We start from the raw sequence: 19,518 nt of genomic DNA, 5'->3' as shown, positions 1-19,518 counted from the left end.
TCATAGAAGAAAAAAATAGGATCAATGCCAGAGACCCTAATACATGGCATTAACAGGATACAAACAATAAATAACAACATACAAACTCCAGAAGATAAGCTAGATAACTGGGATCTTCTAAAAATTAAACACCTATGCTCATCAAAAGACTTCACCAAAAGAGTAAAAAGAGAACCTACAGACTGGAAAAAAAATTTTGGCTATTACAAATCAACAAAGGTCTAATCTCTAAAATCTGTAGGAAAATCCAACACCTCTGCAACAAAAAGACAAATAATCCAATTAAAAAATGGGCAAAGGGTATGAACAGACACTTCACCAAAGAAGACATTCAAGCGGCCAACAGATACATGAGGTAATGCTCTCGATCAGTAGCCATTTGAGAAATGCAAATCAAAACCACAATGAGATGCCATCTCACCCCAGCATTACTGGCACGAATCAAAAAAAACAGAAAATAACAAATGTTGGAGAGGCTGTGGGGAGATTGGAACTCTTGTGCTCTGCTAGTGGGAATGCAAAATGGTACAACCATTTTGGAAAATGATATGGTGCTTCCTTAGAAAGCTAGAAATAGGAACACCATAGGATCCAGCAATCCCACTCTTAGGACTATATCTTAGAGAAATAAGAGCTGTCACACGAATAGACATATGCACACCCGTGTTCGTCACAGCATTGTCCACAATAGCAAAAAGATGGAAACAACCTAGATGCCTATCAACCGATGAATGGATAAACAAACTATAGTACATGCACACAATGGAGTACTATGCAACAATAAAGAACAATGATGAATCTGGGAAGTATCTCACAACGTGGATGAATCTGGAGGGCATTTTGCTGTGTGAAATAAGTCAGCCACAAAAGGACAAATATTATACAAGACCACTATTATAAGTCATGAAAACGTTTGCACACAAAAAGAAACAATCTTTGATGGTTACAAGGGAGGGGAGGGGTGGGGTGGCAAAACACTAAATAGACAATGGATAAGGGGTAACTTTGCTGAAGGGTAAGACAGTACACGATACTGGGGAAGCCAGCACGACTTGTTCAGGGTAAGGTTATGGAAGCTACACGGACAAATCCAAGCTCCCTGAGGGACGGAATTTCTGGGCTGAGGGCTGTGGGGAACATTTAGCTCAACTGGCATAATATAGTTTATAAAGAAAATGTTCTACATTCTACTTTGGTGAGTAGTGTCTGGGGTCTTAAAAACTGGTGAGTGGCTATCTAAGATACTCCACTGGTCTCATCCCTTCAGGAGCAAGAGAGAATGAAGAAAACTTAAGACACAAGGGAAAGATTAATTTAAAGGACTAACAGACTGCAACTACCACGGCCTCCACCGGACTGAGTCCAGTACAACTAATGGTGCCCTGGTCCTCACCACTGACTGGTCTGACAGGTATCACCGTAGAGGGTCCCAGACAGAGCTGGAGAAAAATGTAGAACAAAATTCTAACTCAAAAAAAGACCAGACTTACTGGCCTGACAGAGACTGCAGAAACCCTAAGAGTATGGCCCCCAGATACCCTTTTAGCTCAGTAATGAAGTCACTCCTGAGGTTCACCTTTTAGCCAAAGATTAGACAACCCTATAGGACAAAATGAGACAAAAGGGGCACAACAGCCCAAGAGCAAGGACTAGAAGGCAAGAGGGGACAGGAAAGCTGGTAGTAGGGAACTGAAGGTCGAGAAGTGAGAGTATTGATGTGTCATGGGGTTGTTAACCAACATCATAAAACAATATGTATACTAACTGTATGCTCTTGGGTTTTCTCCAGTCTTTGTCAGGCCAGTAAGCCTGGTCTTTTTTTTTATTTAGAATTTTGTTCTATATGTTTCTCCCTCTCTGTCTGGGACCCTCTATTGTGATGTCTGTCAGAGCAGTCAGTGGTGGTAGCCAGGCACCATCTAGTTGTACTGGACTCAGTCTGGTGGAGGCCGTGGTAGTTCTGGACTATTAGTCCTTTAAACTAATCTTTCCCTTGTGTCTTTAGTTTTCTTTATTCTCCCTTGCTCCTAAAGGGGTGAGACCAGTGGAATATTTTAGATGGCTACTCACAGGCTTTTAAAGAGAATCTAGTTTGTTCCATAAACCTTCATCTAAAGTAAATAAAAATAAAATAATATTTTAAAAAAAAAAAGAATAAAGGAAATGTATTCTGTAAACTTAAAAAAAAATAAATAAATTGAAAACGGGGCTGTTTTTCCTCTTCTTACGATGGTGAGTTTATGGTTTATACATTTGTCAAACTGTATTAAACTCTATTCACTTTAAAGGAATGCATTTTATTTTATTTAAATTACGCTGATCTAAATTAAATAAGCGATGGCCCAGATCATGCTGTAGACCCGTTAAATTGAAATCTTCTGGAGTAATTCCAAAGAGCAGCCAGGCTGAGAACCAGTGTTGCAAGGGGGGGGGGGGTGTTGTACTTGCCTGTTTGTCCATCCGTCTGTGTTGATTTATACTACAGAGAGGAGCACGGGCCACCAAAATGGGGAATCTTCACCTGCTGATGGGGAATGGAACACCACAGCAGCTCTCCTTCGTCCAGCTTTATAGATTCTCCTTTCCCCCTCCTTTTTTTTTTAATTTAGTGTGTAAAATATATATAACAAAATATGTATATTAACCATTTTTAACTGTATAATTCAATGACATTAATTACATTCACCATATTGTGCAACCTTTACCACTATCCATTTCCAACACCTTTTCATCACCCCAGACAGACATTCAGTACCCATTAAGCAATAACTCCTCATTCTCCCCTTCCCTGGGAACCTCTCATCTATTTCCTGTCTTTATGCGTTTATCTGTTCAAGATACGTCTTACAAGTGTGACTGTATAATATTTGTCCTTTTGTGTCTGACTTGTTTCACTTAGCATAACATTTTCAAGGTTTATCCATGGGGAAGATCTCTTAAATGAGAAACTATTGGGCCATAGGTTATACACATTTTAAATTTTAGTAGATACTACAAATTACCTTCCTTGTTGTAGCATGTATCAGGACTTCATTTCTCTTTATGGCTGAATAATATTCCGTTCCCTTCTTTATGTTATTTATTTATCCTTCTCTTGCAAATATTCTTCTTTTGTACTTGGTTGAAGAGATGGAAAGATTTCCTCATGGGAAGTAATTTTGTGACTCCTGTCAGCATTATTTAGACCTTGTTTCCTTTCCCATAAGAAGGGAGGAGAAAGAGCTTGAATAATTGCTATTCTCAGACAACTCAAAAACTGGTCTTAGTCAATCATTTGGGTTTACTTTTACCATCATTTGTTTACTCTACCTGGACATAAGTACTTTCAGCTTCCCTTTTATAATGCAGAAGTAGATTCAGAGAGGTTAAGTGACCTGCCCATTGTAGCACAGCAATTATTAGCAGGGATAAGAAGAACTTGGCTCTGCTGCCTCTTAGGCCGTTCTTCCCCCCACCCCATTTGAGATGTTCATTGGAGCCTGTTCAGGAGGAATGAGAGGTAAAGGGCTTAGTTCAGGAAGCGCAAACTCAAATGTCCACATGGCTTAAATGAGTGAAGCTGACCAGCAGTGCTGGAGTCTGTGGCATATTGATTCACATTTCTAGGCAGGTGAACCCAAGGTGGACAAATCTTCTGAATGATCAGAAAAAGCCAGAAATCAGGATTTTAGTGTGTAATTGTCCCTATTTTTACATACCAGTAATCAATTCAAAATTAATGAAACACTTTGGGCTATGCAAAACCTGTCTACAGGGTAGGCTTACCACATGGCCATAATTTTACGACCTCTGTCTTGTTAGTCACCCCTACCTTCACCCATTGACTGGGAGGTAACCAAAGAGTAGACAGTCCCTGGGCGCTGACTCTATGGCATTGCTTTGAACTCCTCCATGTCTGCTCAGCTACCAGACTATTACTGAACATGTTTATTGTACACATAACTGAAAAAACAAATAAAAAATAATGAAAAAACACTATCCTGCCACCCAGAAATAACTACTGTTGATATTTTGCTACATTTTCTCCCAATCTTTTTGAGAATGTACATATTTATTTTGATTTGTTTAACGAGATTATTTATGCAGGATCACACCCTGCATTTTTGCTCACAACTATATCATAAGCACCTCTCCATTTTATTATTTTTTCTTCAAAGACGTATTTTAACGGTTAAATGATGGTGCATTGTATAAACATTGCTAAACCAGTTACTTTCTGAGTGATTTTAAGCAAGTTACTTAACCTTGTATTCCTCAGTTTTCTCTTTTGTACAAATGGGGATGATAATAGAATCTAATTCATAGAGTTAGTGTAAGAATTAAAAGAGTAAATAATATAAAGTACGTAGAACAGTGCTTGGCATACAGTAAATATTAAATAAGCAATTGCTATTATTATTATTATGGTTTTTATAGAAATGCACCTTTTCCTACATTAAAAAAAATTTTTTTATAATAAATTAGTACAGGAATTATTGGTAAAGGGGTATTAACGTTTTAAGGCTCTGAATACGCATGGTCAAAGTACAGGAATTATTGGTAAAGGGGTATTAACGTTTTAAGGCTCTGAATACGCATGGTCAGATTGCCCTCCAAGAAGGCTGTTCCAGTTTACATTTCCAACAGGGTATAGGGTACATATTTTGCTGCATTCTTCAAAACATTAGTTATTTTACTTTCCTTTACTCTTCACCAAAACAGATGACCCTGAGCATCTGTAACGTCCTTGAGCCTCTGCCTAGATTAGAACTCAAACGTGTTCCTTCTCCTGGCTGTCCTTAGAGATTGACTTTAAGTTTAGAAATTTACTGTGGTTTATTTTTGTTTGTGTGCTTAACCTAAAATGGACAGTCTCTGTTGTTTAGTAAGTGAGTTTAACCCATTCACATTTATTGTTGTTTTCTATTTATCATGCTTTTTGTTTTCTGGTAATGGATTCCAAAGACCACCAACCCAACAGATTTTTGTTAAGTGCTGACCTAGGGTCTCTGGGGTCTGTTTCAGAAACCACTCAGATCGAGGATCCTCGGGTACAATGGAGGCGGGAGCAGGAGCACATGCTGAAGGATTACCTGGTGGTGGCTCAGGAGGCCCTGAGTGCACAAAAGGAGATCTATCAGGTGAAGCAGCAGCGCCTGGAGCTTGCACAGCAGGAGTATCAGCAGCTGCATGCCGTCTGGGAGCACAAGCTGGGCTCCCAGGTCAGCTGTGAGTACCTTCCCTTGCCAGTACCCCTACCACCACTATTGCAGGGAGGAGGGAATTGTTGCCCTGAGTCTTGCCAGTGTTGTCTCTCAGTACTTCTCAAGCTTGCCTGTTTTCCTCCACCTCCACTTCTGGTTTAAACCACCATCCTCTCCACTGTTCTTGTTCCTATCCATGCCCTGCAATGATTCATGTGCCATTTTCATTTCATTTCACTTGAGATCATCTCAGAATGCCAAGCAGATCACATATTCCCTTGTTTATAACCCTTCAGTGGCTTCCCATTGCTCTTTTGCATTGTCTGCACAGCCTGGTGTGATCAGACCCCTGCTTGCTGCTCCTGCTTCATCTCGTGATGGTCTCACTCTCTAGGCTCCTGATACACTGAGCCCCCTTTCTGCTCCTGTAGCATACCCTGCTCTTTTCCATCTCAGGGCCTTTGTACTTGCTGTTCTGCCTTCCTCGAATGCCTCTTTGTTGATCAGTTAGCATGACTGGCTCCTTCTCACCTTCAAGTATCCTCCTCACATCATCTCTTCTGAGATGCTTTCTTCTGTCAACCCTATCAAAAGCCTCCCTTCCCGAACATTAGCCTCTGTCATGCCTCTCTGTTTATTTCCTCCATGGCACTTATCACAGTACATCTGTTTGTTTAACAGCATTTCATCCGCTAGAATATAAACTTTATAAGGACAGGGCTCCTATCTTCCATGTTTACCCCTGTGTCCACAGGAGGAGAACAGATTTGTCAGAGTCCCCAGTCCTTTATTCCCGGTGCAATATAGTGCTGGGTCAGTAGGTGTCATTGCGCACACTGACCTTATCAAACGTGTTGAGATTTTTTTCGTCTTATGCCATCATTTATAATAACCAGTCCTTTCCTGCATTTACTGAGTGCTTAGTACATATCAGGCACTCTGCTAGGCTCTGAATATGTTATTTCAGTTGATCTCTCTAACAATACTATGGGGCAAGTACAATTAATATCCTCTGGTGCAGTGGTTAAAGCGCTTAGCTGCTAACCGAAAGGTCAACTCTTCGAACCCACCTGCCGCTCAATGGGAGAAAGATGTGGCAGTCTGCTTCTGTAAAGATTACAGCCTTGGAAACCCAATGGGGCAGTTCTTTTCTGTCCTGTAGGGTCACTATGAGTCAGAATCAAGTTGACAGCAGTGGGTTTGGGTTTTTTTGGGTTTTACAGATAAGAAGACTGAGGCTTACAGAGGATCAATCACATGCCCAGAGTCTTACAACTGGTGAATGGTAGCAATAAGATGCAAACCCAGTTCTGTTTATCCCCCATCATTTTCACTGAAGGCCAGGGACCAGCATCAGACCATGATGTCAGTGTGGCTGTGGCTTGGTTGAGTCACCTGACACTCATCTTGTATGAAGCCCTCACTTTAAGAAGGGCAGTCTGTGAGCAGGAGAGGGACAAACCCTGCTGGGTTGCTCACTGTCCCCACCCTACCCTTTTTCTTGGCAACTCAGGAAAACCCCTAGAATCCCAGGGACTGTAGAAAAGAACCGGATTACATTCCTTAGCTATTTCTGTGGGTCAGACACTGTTCTGGAGACTGCTGTGAGGGTTTTAGGACTAATCCTTACCACAGCCCTGGAAGGGAGATATTTTTGTCTCTGTTGAAACTCAGGTCCAAAGAGGTAGAATGTTTTGAGATTTTTTTGTTTTTGTTTTTTTCCCTCCTCTGAAATCCTGCAAGGGATCCCTGGTGGCACAGTGGTTAAGTACTTGGCTGCTAACTGAAAGGTCAGGGTTCCAAACTCACCAGCTGCTCCCTGGGAGAAAGATGTGGCAGTCTGCTTCTGTAAAGATTACAGCCTTGGAAACCCTATGGGGGAGTTCTGTTGTGTCCTACAGGGTCGCTAGGAGTAGGAATCAACTCAATAGCAAAGCGTTTGGTTACTTTAGTTTTAAAGTCCAACAGTCCAAAAAAATGGCAGAAACAAGTGTATATGAAAACAAACTTTGCTGTTCTTGGGGACCAGATAGTTACAAGGGCTTAAAGTATCATCCCACAAATAACTTACTAATTTCAAAGGGTAAAATATACTTTACATTTTTGAGGTCTGAAGTCACTTCCTTACACAGGTGGTAAAATTACCATCACCCGTAAGGAGATGAATTGATGTCACATTCTGATGTGATGCACTAAAATATCGGGTAAGATGCTTGACAAAAATGTTTAATCTGAATCTAATCATGAACAGACCATCTCACACATCCATAATGTGGGATATTCTGCAGGGTCATTGGCCTGAACTCTTCAAGAAAAGCCAATATCATGAAAAAACAAAAGAGAGGAAACTGTTCTAGATGAAAAAAAGTGTAAGGAGGCACAACTACCAGATTGTTTTGTACCTTGTTTGCACTTGACTGGATCCTGGATTGGGGAAAAAGCATCGATAAAAGACATTCTCAGTCACTTGGAGAATTTTCTTAGGTTTGCTAATGACGTTGTGCTTATGTCAGAAAACGTCCTTGTTCTTAGGTACCTAAGTGTTTAGGGGTGAAGTGACATCAAGTCTGCGGCTTAATTCCACAAAAGGTCTGAGGTGAGAAAAGGAAAGGAAAATAAAAACTGTGGTGCCAAGCCAAATGAGCAGATCAGTAGGTTGTGATGAACACATCAATGGCTTTGAGTGTGGTGTCTTTTACCACTATTTTAAATAATTATTTATCGAAGGCTTACTATGAACCACGCACCCTAATGGGAGAGAGAATGTGAGGACCTTCAGAGAACAACAAAGAGCCATTAAAATATGATTGCATAAATGAAAACTGCTTAGAAAAACTGTAAGATAAAACTGAGGAAAGCTTTCAAAAAGTATGGCAAAGATACAATGAGATGGAAAATAAGAGAGAAAGTGAGAGCACCAGGCCAGGAAATCTACTCGTTGAGTAATAAAAGTTCCAGAAAGATAGAGCTGAGGAAGCAGAGGGAAGAAAAGCATCAGTGAAAGAATTCAGAGATCTCTCCCTGAACTGAAGGAGGTGAGTGTACAGAATTGGAAGGGTTCTCTGAGACCCTGGGATGAAAATCATATCACACCAAAGCCTATCATTGTGAAATTTCAAACACTGGGGACGATTCAAGTCCTAAAAGCTTTCAGAGAGAAAAACCAGGTCACTTACAAAAATTATCAGGACCCAGAATAATTCTAGACTTCTCAACAGTAACACTAAAAACCTAAAAGTGATGTCATACCTTCAATATTTTAAGGAAAAACATTTCCCACCTAGAACCCTGTATCCAGTGAAGCTACCTTTAATCAAGTGTAGGGTAGAGTAGGAGTGCGTGGGAGTTGCCAACAGTTAAGAAACTATCTGAAATGTTGGAGGTTCAAGTCCACCCAGAGACGCTTCAGAAGAAAGATCTGGCAATCTACTTGGGAAAAATCAGCCATTGAAAACTCTATGGAGCACAGTTCTACTTGGACACACATGGGGTCACCGTGAGTTGGAGTCAACTGGTTAGGATAGAATAAAGATATTCTTATATATGCAAGGTTTCAAAACGTTAATTTCCTTCATGCTTCCTTTCCCCGGAAGCTACTCGAGGTTGTATTCTACCAGAATGAGGGATAGACCAAAAAGAAGAAGGCGGCATGTACAGGAAAGAGGAGAGAGGCAAGGAGGATGCCAGGAACAACATGAAGGGGGATCACAGGAGGGCGGCTGTGTGTGAGGGCCACCAACTCACACTGAAGTAGGTTAGAGGCCTGGGCGAAATAGATCCGAAAAAAGGAAACAGGCAGAACACCTGCTGGTCTGGACCCCACGAGAGGAGACTTAGATAACTGACAGAGTGCGTGGTTGCATTTGTGATAAGTTTGTAGAAAGTAAGCAAACACAAAAATGAAAATTATTAACTCTAGGGAAAAAAAAAAACTAAAAACAAAATATGCTGGAATGGAAAATTAATCAAAGTCGACTATGTGACTGTTGCAAATAGTGTTTACAGAGTCAAAATAATGCAAATACTGAATATTATTTCCACCAAAATTATGCAATATCTCTTAGAAGGATGAGGAGATGAGAGGATGCAATGTGTTATATAGGGACTGGGGAAGGAAGGGAAGCTGAGTCCTCATCCTCCAGAGAGGGACATGAATAAATAATACCTACAAGTGAAAAAAATAAATCAGTGGAAAAAAGAACACATATTATTAGAGACCTAGAGACAGATAACCAAGAAATTGGTTGAACAAGTTGAAAGTGGTTCCCCTTCTGGGGAGTGAGATATGGGGGTAGGGGCTGGGGAGTGCTTTTTTTACAGCAAACCTTATACTATGTTGGAGCCCTGGTGGTACAGTGGTTAAGAACTCAGCTGCTAACCAAATGGTCAGCAGTTTGATTCCACCAGGCGCTCCTTGGAAACCCTATGGGGCAGTTCTACTCTGTCCTACAGGATTGCTATGAGTCGGAATCGACTCGATGGCAACAGGCTTTTATACTATGTTGGACTATTAAACTGTTTTCATATATAATGTTAATAAAAATGAAAATGAAAAAAAACTATAAAAAGGTGGGATAAGGCAATCTTTAACATCCTATCCAAGCATAAAACTCTTTCGGTGGGATGGGCTTGAGGGAGGGTGGTGTCAGCAGAAGGGGTGGGCTGTGGGCTGATTACCTCAAGGTTCAACTATGTTATTGATTGAATTGTGTCCCCTCAAAGCTATGTTGAAGTCTTAACCCCTCAACCTATAAATGTGACCTTGTTTGGGAATAGGGTTTCTCTTTTGTTATCAGTTAGGTTAAACAAGGCCATACTGAGTAGGGTGAGTCCTGATCTAATCCCTTCTGAGTGATGTCTTGTAAAAGGGAAGAAGAGACGTGTAAACAGAGTCATACCCAGGGGAAAGATAGCATGTGATGATCCATCTACAAGCAAAAGAATGCGAAGGATTGCTGGCAGCCACCAGAAACTAGGAGAGAGGCCCACGGAAGGAATTGACACGGTCAATATCCTGATTTGGATGTCTAGCCTCCAGAACTATAAGACAATAAATTTCTGTGGTATTTTGTTACAGCGGTCCTAGGAAACTAAGACAAACTGAAACTAACAGCACTCATACAGCCAACATTTAGTCCCACACAGTCATGTGCCACAGTATATATCTGACCTGTCACTACGTTTGTTTCTTTCATTTTCCATCTCTCTTTCCCACATTCCTGGCATCCTGAACAAATTGTCCTTTCCTGAAAAGAACAAATAACCCGTGCCTTTTGCACATGCTGGTGCGTCAGCCTAGAATGTCAGTCATCTGGCGAACTCCTACTTATCTGTTAAGGCCCAATTCAAATGTTCCCTTCTCTGGAACACTTTCTGTGGCTCTCTGTACTTACACACGCATTGATTAGCCCATTTTCTTGTTCAGCTCTCCTGCCACACACAGACACATTAATCTCTGAACTAGAAGGCAAGGACAGGGTTTTATGTATCCTTGTATCCACAACGCTTGGCACTTGTCCCTGACAGGTAATAGTAGCTGACACTGGCTGAGCATATACTGTGTACGATTGTAAGCATTGTCATTTACACAGTCCAATAACTCCGTGAGTTAGATATTATTATCCCCATTTAACAGATGAGAAAACTGAGTCTCAGGTTAAAGGACGTACTACCCAAGTAAATAGCTAGTGTATTAGTTACCTAGGGCTATGGTAACAAATTATCACAAAGTGCCTGGCTTAAAACAACAGAAATTTATTCTCTCACAGTACTGGATGCTAGAAGTCTGAACTCAGGGTGTTGGCAGGGGTTTTTACTTTTTGCATTCATTTTTGTAAGTCTTAAGGTCCTTTTTTCAGAACATCAAATAGTAAATTTTAAAAATAAATGCAGTAAGGCTACAACTATGTGATAGAACTGTGGATAAACATTGGAAGGCAACTCGGGGAAAAGATAATTGTGCTAGTGTTGTAGAATTATGGGTAATTTTTCCCTTTTCAGATGTATATTAATAGTATGAAATAGAGTAAACTTCTTTTACTTTTTTTTTTCTGATTACAAAAAGACAAGTTCATGTTAAAAAATTTGGAAAGGATAGAAAAATACAAAGATGAGCATTAATATCATTCATATCTAGCTCTCTAGATACCAGTGTTACCACTTTGGTATATTTCTTTACAGTCATTTTTAAAAGCTTATGTGTGCATATAAAATGTATCTTGTCTAATTTATTCTTTATAATTTTTGTAAACTGTTTTTTCATATAACAACATGTTCGGATGAGTGAGTGAAATAAGTCAGTTACAAAAGGACCGATATTGTATGACCTCACATATAAAAAGTCAAGAACAGCAAATGTATTGAGACCAAAGTTAGGGGATTAGGGAGGGAGGGAGGAAGAGGAAATGGCAGGATTATTGCTTATGGAGCACTGAGTTTCAGTTTATGGTGATGGAAAAATCACATTGACTAAGGGTAGGGTAGCACAGCCGATTAATGCTATTGCCATCAGTAAGTTATAAACGAGTAAAAAGTTGAATTGGCGAAAGCTGTGTGATAGGTATATTTACAACAGTGACAAAAAAGAGTAGCTACTGAGGCTTATGTACAACCAAATACCTCATGGGATTTGGTTCCTCGGTTTGGAGGTTTAGGGTCATGGTTTCATGGGACATCTCAGTTAATTGGTCTAATAACATGTTTAGTGCTTCTCTTCTACCTCCTAGTTTGTTTCATAGTGCCTGGGGTCTTAAAAGCTTGCAAGAGTCCATCCAAGACGCAGCAATTGGTCTCTATTTACCTGGAGCAGCAGAGGAAAGAGAGTTAGGAATAGGAAGAGGAGATGGAATGTGTGGCTAATTGCCTCCATGAACAACTGCCTGCTTTGCCATGAGACCAGAGGAACTGGAGGGTGCCGAGCTACCATTACTGAAAATTTTGATCAAAGATTGTATAGAAGAATCCTGATCAAAAGGGAGAAAATGCAGAACAGAATTTTAAATTCTCATGGAATTCAGATCTTCTAGAGCCATGGAGGTTGGATAAACCCCTGGAAGTATTGCCTAAGATAATCTCTAAACCTTAAACCAAAAATATCCCCTGAAGCCATCTTAAAACTATAGTTTAACTTAACTAGTAAAAAATGTCTGTCTTGAGCATTATGCTCTTTCAAGATCTGTATATATGGGATCAAATTGACAACAGCAACTCAAAAGATTAGGAAGGAATCTTAGAGGCCAGTGAGCTTATATTAATGGGGGAGGAACAACTCAGCAAAGGAGGGTGAGAATGGTTGTACAACTTGAAGAATGTAATCAATGTTACTGAATTGTACATGTAGAAACTTGGTGTACATTTTTGCTGTGTATATTCTCAACAACAATCACAAAAAATAAACCATTAAAAAAGAGAACGTATTTGGGACATTTTCCTTTGTCATTAAATATTCTGCACCATGATTTTAGATTGCATATGTTGCATAGCCCCCATTTTATTCATCTACCACGTTTATTTAACAAATCCCCCTTTGTTGGACATTTAGGTTGTTCACAATTAGTCAGTACTTTCTGTTTATTTAGATAGCCAAATAAGCCAGCTTTGCCAAAATGTGTTTCTTCTACTCAGATATCTTTTTTTTTTTTTTTCTTTCTCATTACAGTGGTCTCTGGTTCGTCATCCAGTTCTAAGTATGACCCTGAGATCCTGAAAGCTGAAATTGCCACTGCAAAATCCCGGGTATGGCCTCTTCAACTGTGCCATTGATGGGGTCACTGAGGCAGCCTCAGGCCACTAACCCACCCAGAAGGTCACAGTAGATTCTTTGGCCAGGCATGGCATCCAGTGCTGATAACAAGACCCTGAATATTAACAATAATCAGGGACGGGTTACCCAACAGGCAAGGCGTGCACGAAAGATGTGGTGAAATCCGCGTGAAATTGTGCACTACAGATTAGCAAGTAAACACAAGTAGGCCTGTGCGTACCTTGCTTACTGGTTAATTCACCCCTGACAATAGTAACAGTAGTAGTAGAAGTAGTAATAATAGTAACAGCAGCTACATTTCATAAGCAATCACCATATATCTGGCACAGTGCTAAATGTGTCATGTGCATTATCTCATGTCTTTGCAAGAACCCCATGAAGTAGCTACTATAATTATCTGCATTTTAAAGATGAGGAAACAGAAGCTTAGAGGAGCTAAGTAATTTGCTCAAGGACATAAGGGACTCAAGCCTAACTCCAAAGTTCTTAAGGTTGTGTGCTATCTTTCTAGCTACTGCTTATTCTATATTATCTTATTTAATCTCCCTGATTACTTTGGGGGATAAACATTATTCCCATTTTACTTATGTGGAAACTAAAGCACAACAATTAAGTCACTTGCTCAAGGTACAGTCAGTATTTTGAACTCTGGTTTAATTAAACTCTAAGTAGGTGCCACAAACTCAGAAGCCTATAAAGAAAACATAATTAGGGGGAGTGGGCTAGGTGTGAGGCAATAGGGAGTAGTGGAGACTGTAACCTAGAGAGATGTGCGCTGCCTAAAGGGGTAGTTGAATTCAGTTCTAGCCTATTGTGATCATGCTGGAATGTGGGCCCAGTGTCAACCAGATTTTCATATTTCTTTTTTTAGAGAGCAACCGTATGTGTGGGCTTATTATATGAAATCTCTCAATATGTAACTACTAGCAAACAATTATTTTAAAACAAATAACAACACTGAACAGGTCAAACAAATCATTCCTGTGGGCTGGATCTGGCTTCTGGGCCGTCTTTGGGAAAACAGCTTCCTAGCCCATGTCTTGCGTCTTAAAGTTATTATATTGCTTCTTGCCTGCAAGCAAAGCGGTCCCATACCCATTAGCCCCTTTAAGTAATGCACAACCCTGGGAATGCCGTTATCCTCATCAGTCAGAGCAGGAAAGGGAGGCTCAGAGAGGCAAGATAGCTTGGGAGAGGTCACACAGCTAGGAAATGGGAAGCCCAAGCTCTATCCCAGGTCAACCAGCTCCCTTCCACTTCGTGTTTCCCTGGAGCGAGGACTGGCTAGGAGGACCTGCAGTAAAGTTGAGCTGGCTTGCTGTCTAAATGGGCAGCTGTAGCGGCGAAGGCCAGCATTGGTAAAGGGAGGGTGTTGTGACCACTGTGGCCCAAGGTATACTAACCTGGGTCCCTGTATTGTCCTTTGTGGTCTGCCCGCTCCTTTGGGGAGAAGGCAGCCTGCAGCTCAGCTTTGGCCTCTGATCCAGCCCCATGTGTGGTCTTCTATCCAGGTCAACAAGCTGAAGAGAGAGATGGTTCACCTCCAGCAGGAGCTACAGTTCAAGGAGCGTGGCTTCCAGACCCTGCAGAAGTAAGTCTGCCTGCCCTGTGGAGCACAGGGGCTGCCCCCAACCCATGCTCCCCTCCGACCCTATCTGTCCTTTGCTCCTCTGTCTGCAGCTCCTTCAATCCTTTTCCTCCCCTCTGGAAATGTGGTTCTCTAATTGTTCAATTCCAATTCTTTTCCACTGACATTTACTGAAGATATTGTCTTCCAAGTCTGGGATTTGAAAAGAGAAAAGAAGAGGATCATTTCCAACCATGGAGTTTTCACCTTCTCTATAAACTTCTGAAGCCCTTAGGCTGTGTTCTACCTGGTTGAGTTTTTCTTTCCATTCATAGAAACAAATATAGTTGAGCATTTCTGTGCACCTGTCTCCTTTCCTCAAGTAGGCGCAGTGGAGTTTCACATGCTTACCAAAAAATATATATATACCCTTTTTTCCCACAGCGACTAAAAGTGAACAACGACTTTGTCTAGTGCTCCACTGAAGGAACAATGATCTGTTGCAGCAACAAGTAAATTACTAGATAAATGCCATATACATTGTACTTTGTGGGTGACTATGGAGTTTCCAGGATAACTTTAATCAAATATAATTTTCACTTGCAGAAGCTGACTTGCAGTCAAGTAAGATATAGTTCTCTTCTTTCCTGAGAGCAGAAGTTTTAATTGTCATTATTGTAATTATACCCACTAGGATTTGTTGAGCAGGTTTCTGTGCCAGGAAACACAGTCAGTGTTTCTACATGGATATTCTCATTTGATCCTCAAAGCACTGAGGAAGGTTCTTTTTTTTTAATTGTGGTAAAAGTATATATAGCAAAACATTTGCCATTTTAACCATTTTTACATGTACAATTCAGTGACATTATGTTCACTATGTTGTACAACTGTCATCACTGTCTATTTCCAAATTAGCTCATCACACTTCACAAAAACTCAGTGTCCTTTAAGCAATAACTTCCGCTTCCCCCTTTCACCCACGCCTGGTAACCTCTAATAAGCTTTTGTCTCTATGCATTTGCCTATTCTAGATATTTCATATAAATGGTATCATACAATATTTGTCCTTTTGTGTCTGACTTATTTCATTCAGCATAATATTTTTATGGTTCATCCAGGTTGTTGTATCATGTACCAGGACTTTGTTTCTCTTTATGGCTGAGTAACAGCCTATTGTGTGTATATATATATATATATCACATTTGGTTTATCCATTCATCTGTTGATGGACACTTGGGTTGTTTCTGTCTTCTGGAGCTTGTGAATAGTACTGCAGTGAACATTGGTGTACATGTGTCTGTTAGTGTAGCTTCTTTCGAGTCTTCTGGGTATTGTCTTAGTTTCTCAGTGCTGCTATAACAGAAATACCACAACTGGGTAGCTCTAATAAACAGAAATTTATTGTTTCAGTTAGGAGGTTAGAAATCTGAATTCAGGCCACCGAAACTAGGGGAAGGCTTTCTTTCTTTTCTAACTCTGAGAGAAGGTCCTTGTGTCTTTTCAGCTTCTGTTCCTTTGTTCCTTGGCAATCTTTGTATGGTGTGGCATCTATCTTCCCCTATCTGTGCCTAATCTGCTCTTTTTATATCTCAAAAGCGACTGGCTTAAGACACATCCTACACTGATACAGCCTCACTGACATAACAAAGAAAATCCTATTCCCAAATGGGATTACATCCACAAGTATAGGGGTTAGGATTTACAACATATATTTTGGGGGTGGACACAATTCAATCCATAACAGGTATATGTATCTAGAAGTGGAATTGCTGGGTCATATGGTAATTCTGTTTAACTTTTTGAGGAGTGTTCTTTTAACTACCCCTATTTTATAGATAAGGAAACTGAGTCACATAGTAAGTGCTCTATAAATGCTAGCTTATTGTTGTTAACCACGAGATATAACTGAGACTTGTTCAGTGAGTCTGTGTTCAGTATGTCTGATACACTCAAAGGTCACCTAGTAGGCCTCTTAGAAGCTCCAGGGAGGACACCCACTAGATTTCTCTGTTCTGAGGGAAATTTCACTTAGACTCCCAGGAAGGCCCCATCTGTATGGACAGCTGCTTCTGTAGTTACTTGCTTTTTTTCTCTGCCTGATTGAACCTTTTCCACATCCCCTGAACTACAAATTCACCTCCACCACTCAGTGACCACAGCCCTAAGTCTTTGGATGTTTGTCACCAGCCCCTATAAATTGAGGGAACAATGGCCATCATCGAGGGGGCAATTGGGTCTTATTCACGTCATCCCACATGCCCTACTGGCTGGGTTAAGTACCATGAATCCAACACAACATATGACATAAGAAATTATGGCTTTATATCTTCATATTATAAATTGTGTGTAATAGTTTTTTGTATTATAAATTATTATAAATTATGACTTTATATATGTTTGTTTACATATTATATATATATGTGTATATATATATACATATATGTATCTCCACTACCTGTCTGTCAGTTTGTCATACTATGGTGGCTTGCAATGTTGCTGTGATTCTGGAAGCTATACCATTGATTGGTATTTCAGATAACAGCAGAGTCACCCATCAGGTTTCAGCAGTGTCCAGACTAAGACAGACTAGGAAGAAAGGCCTAGCAATCTACTTCTGAAAATTAGTCAGTGAAAACCCTATGGGTCACAACAGAATATTATCCGATATAATGCTGGAAGATGAGCCTCCTAGGTTGGAGGGCATTTAAAATACACAGTGGCCACAACAATGGACTTGAACATACCAACAATCATGAAGATGGATAGCAACTAACAACACAGCACACACACACACACACACACACACACACACACATATATATGAAAATTACATTTGATATATATACACCAATCCTGTCTCTCAAACCTGATTCTAAACTCCCTAAGACCAGGGACCATGCTTTATGCTTCTTGGCAGTCTTCAGTAGAGCCAAGGACTATTTAGAGCAATAGTGTAAGCTTAGAAAATTCCTATTTCTGACCTGTAAAGCAATAGCCTGAGTCCCCCACTTCCTGCTAATGGAACAGCTTCTGAGCACATAGTTGAAGGGCAACTCACTGCCCACATATGTTCCCTCCCTTCACCCCACCTCCTGAAACCCTCAGGAACTTCTAGTTAGAACACTTCCCATTATTCTCAGAACCACCGCAAACCTGTTTTACCGCTTTGTCACCCTGTAGCAGCATTGAAAACTCTTGTCCTTTGGTAAGTTGACACTGAAATCCCAAAGACAAGCCTCCTTTTTTCTCCCTCTGCACATGTTTGATATCAGGCCCAGATAAGACTCCATCGCAGCTCTGGCAGCCCACGCACCTTAGCCGGAAGCCTGGCTGCGAGTTTAGGGTAGAGAAAGGTGTCTGCTTGAATGAAAACCTGTGGCACAAAGAGTTAGGAATGTGGCCTCAAGAGGCAGAGGACCTGGGTTCAAATCCCAATTCCCTGGGTCCTTAAAAAGTGATAACACCTCTGGGCTTCAGTTTTTTTTATCTGAAAAGTAATTGTTTGTAAAGATTCAACTGGAAAACCCTTGTCAAGTTGTAAAAATGGCATGGGGCCAGCATCTGACCTCCTGTAACTTCACAACGGGGAAGGAGAATCAAGATCAACAGCCCAGGGCTGATTTGAGGCAGAGGTCAAACATGGCTCCTCTCTCTGCCATCTTTACCAATTCTGACACCAACCATCCCTCCCATGATACTCTCTTGTTCGCTGCTGGGTTCAATAATTCATTGCAATGGCCACACAGAACTCACAGACCATACTCACGATTATGGGGTTTATTAGGGAAGTAACAGGTTACAATTCAGGCTCAGGAATACTCAAGGTACAGTTCTTTCATCAAGACAGCCTCTTCCCAGCCATACTTGCGGGCATGCCTCTCCCTAGCCCTCAGTCTCTGCCCAGAGGCACTCAGCTCTCTCTCTCCTGCTCCTCTCTCCTTCCTTGGTGGTGGTGAGCTCTTCTCTTTCCTGCCTATGAGTGGCTCATTTCAAGCCCAGTGGGATGGCAAAAACTGACCAATCCCTTTGGTGGGCCATGATTACCCTATCACACAGTCCAGCCCGATCACTTGGGTGGGAGTTATAAGACCATGACTAGAAAGGCCACACGAAAGCAATCCATCCTACCGAGGAAGTACATAACAGTACCTGGCACGTAATAAAAGATGTTAAGTGTAGGGTGGGGTGATGATGATCTCTAGCTAGTTGCCTTGCTTAGATTTGGGAAGGGAAGTTGGATGAACTATGCGTCCTCCCTGGGCTAGACGCTGTGCTGGGTAAAGACTTACATTAGTCACCCCATTTTACCCTCTTTATTCCCTTATGAGAAGTATGTTCTGCCCCGTTTTATAGATGAGGACACTGACAGGGTCAAAAATACACCCAAGGCCACCCAGCTAGCACGTGTCAGAGCTGAAGTTGGAACCCAGGACTGATGGGTTTTGAGGTTCATGCTCTAATGCCCCCTTCCTGGCATCATGCAGACAACACCCTTCCCCATTCCCAGAAAACATAAGGGACATTTCCAACTCCCTTGGGATCTTCCCTTTTCAGGCTCTAGTGGAGCATGATCTAGTCACTCCTACTTCTTAACCCCTTCTCTTTGCAGAACACTGGGCAGGAGGTCACAGGGAGAGGGGATTCATTCACTTATTCTATTCCCGGCCAGCAATCCTAGTTTTAAGAGGGAAGGAAAGGGAGAGGAAGGAAAGAAAGGAAGAAAAAAGGTAGGGAAGGAAGAAACGTTAATGAGGATTGAAGGATAGCTCTTAGAGGAGACTGGAAAGAAAAATCAACACAAAAGTTTACGCTTTTGTCCTGTCAGCGTTGTTGAGCCCTTGTAAATAGGAAAGAGTTGAGACTTGGCATCTTATCACTGTGGGAGAGGGCAGTGTGGCATCTTTCTACATAACATGGAAGCTGCCCTGCTCAGGTAAGAGCTATCTGAACAAGACAAAAGGAGCTGCTGCTGTCAAAGCCTCTGCCCTGCTTCTAGGTGGCTGGCC

At 41.1% G+C, this 19,518-nt stretch overlaps 1 protein-coding gene across 2 annotated transcripts in view; it reads left to right on the top strand.

Moving 5' to 3' along the window:
• Positions 1–19,518, top strand: part of WWC1 (WW and C2 domain containing 1) — a 202,447-nt gene that overhangs the window by 118,445 nt on the left and 64,484 nt on the right. For both annotated transcript variants that reach the window (XM_004371223.1, XM_004371222.1), the window contains exons 3-5: positions 5,005–5,208; positions 12,841–12,917; positions 14,457–14,536. In XM_004371223.1, the coding sequence (XP_004371280.1) occupies positions 5,005–5,208; positions 12,841–12,917; positions 14,457–14,536 (361 nt within the window). The remainder of the gene's footprint in view (positions 1–5,004; positions 5,209–12,840; positions 12,918–14,456; positions 14,537–19,518) is intronic.

Source organism: Trichechus manatus, unplaced genomic scaffold (genome assembly GCF_000243295.1).
Source record: "Trichechus manatus latirostris isolate Lorelei unplaced genomic scaffold, TriManLat1.0 scaffold00011, whole genome shotgun sequence".
Taxonomy (NCBI): Eukaryota; Metazoa; Chordata; class Mammalia; order Sirenia; family Trichechidae; genus Trichechus; species Trichechus manatus.
Note: the sequence above shows the minus strand (reverse complement) of the source record. Positions and strands in the feature narration are given on the sequence as shown.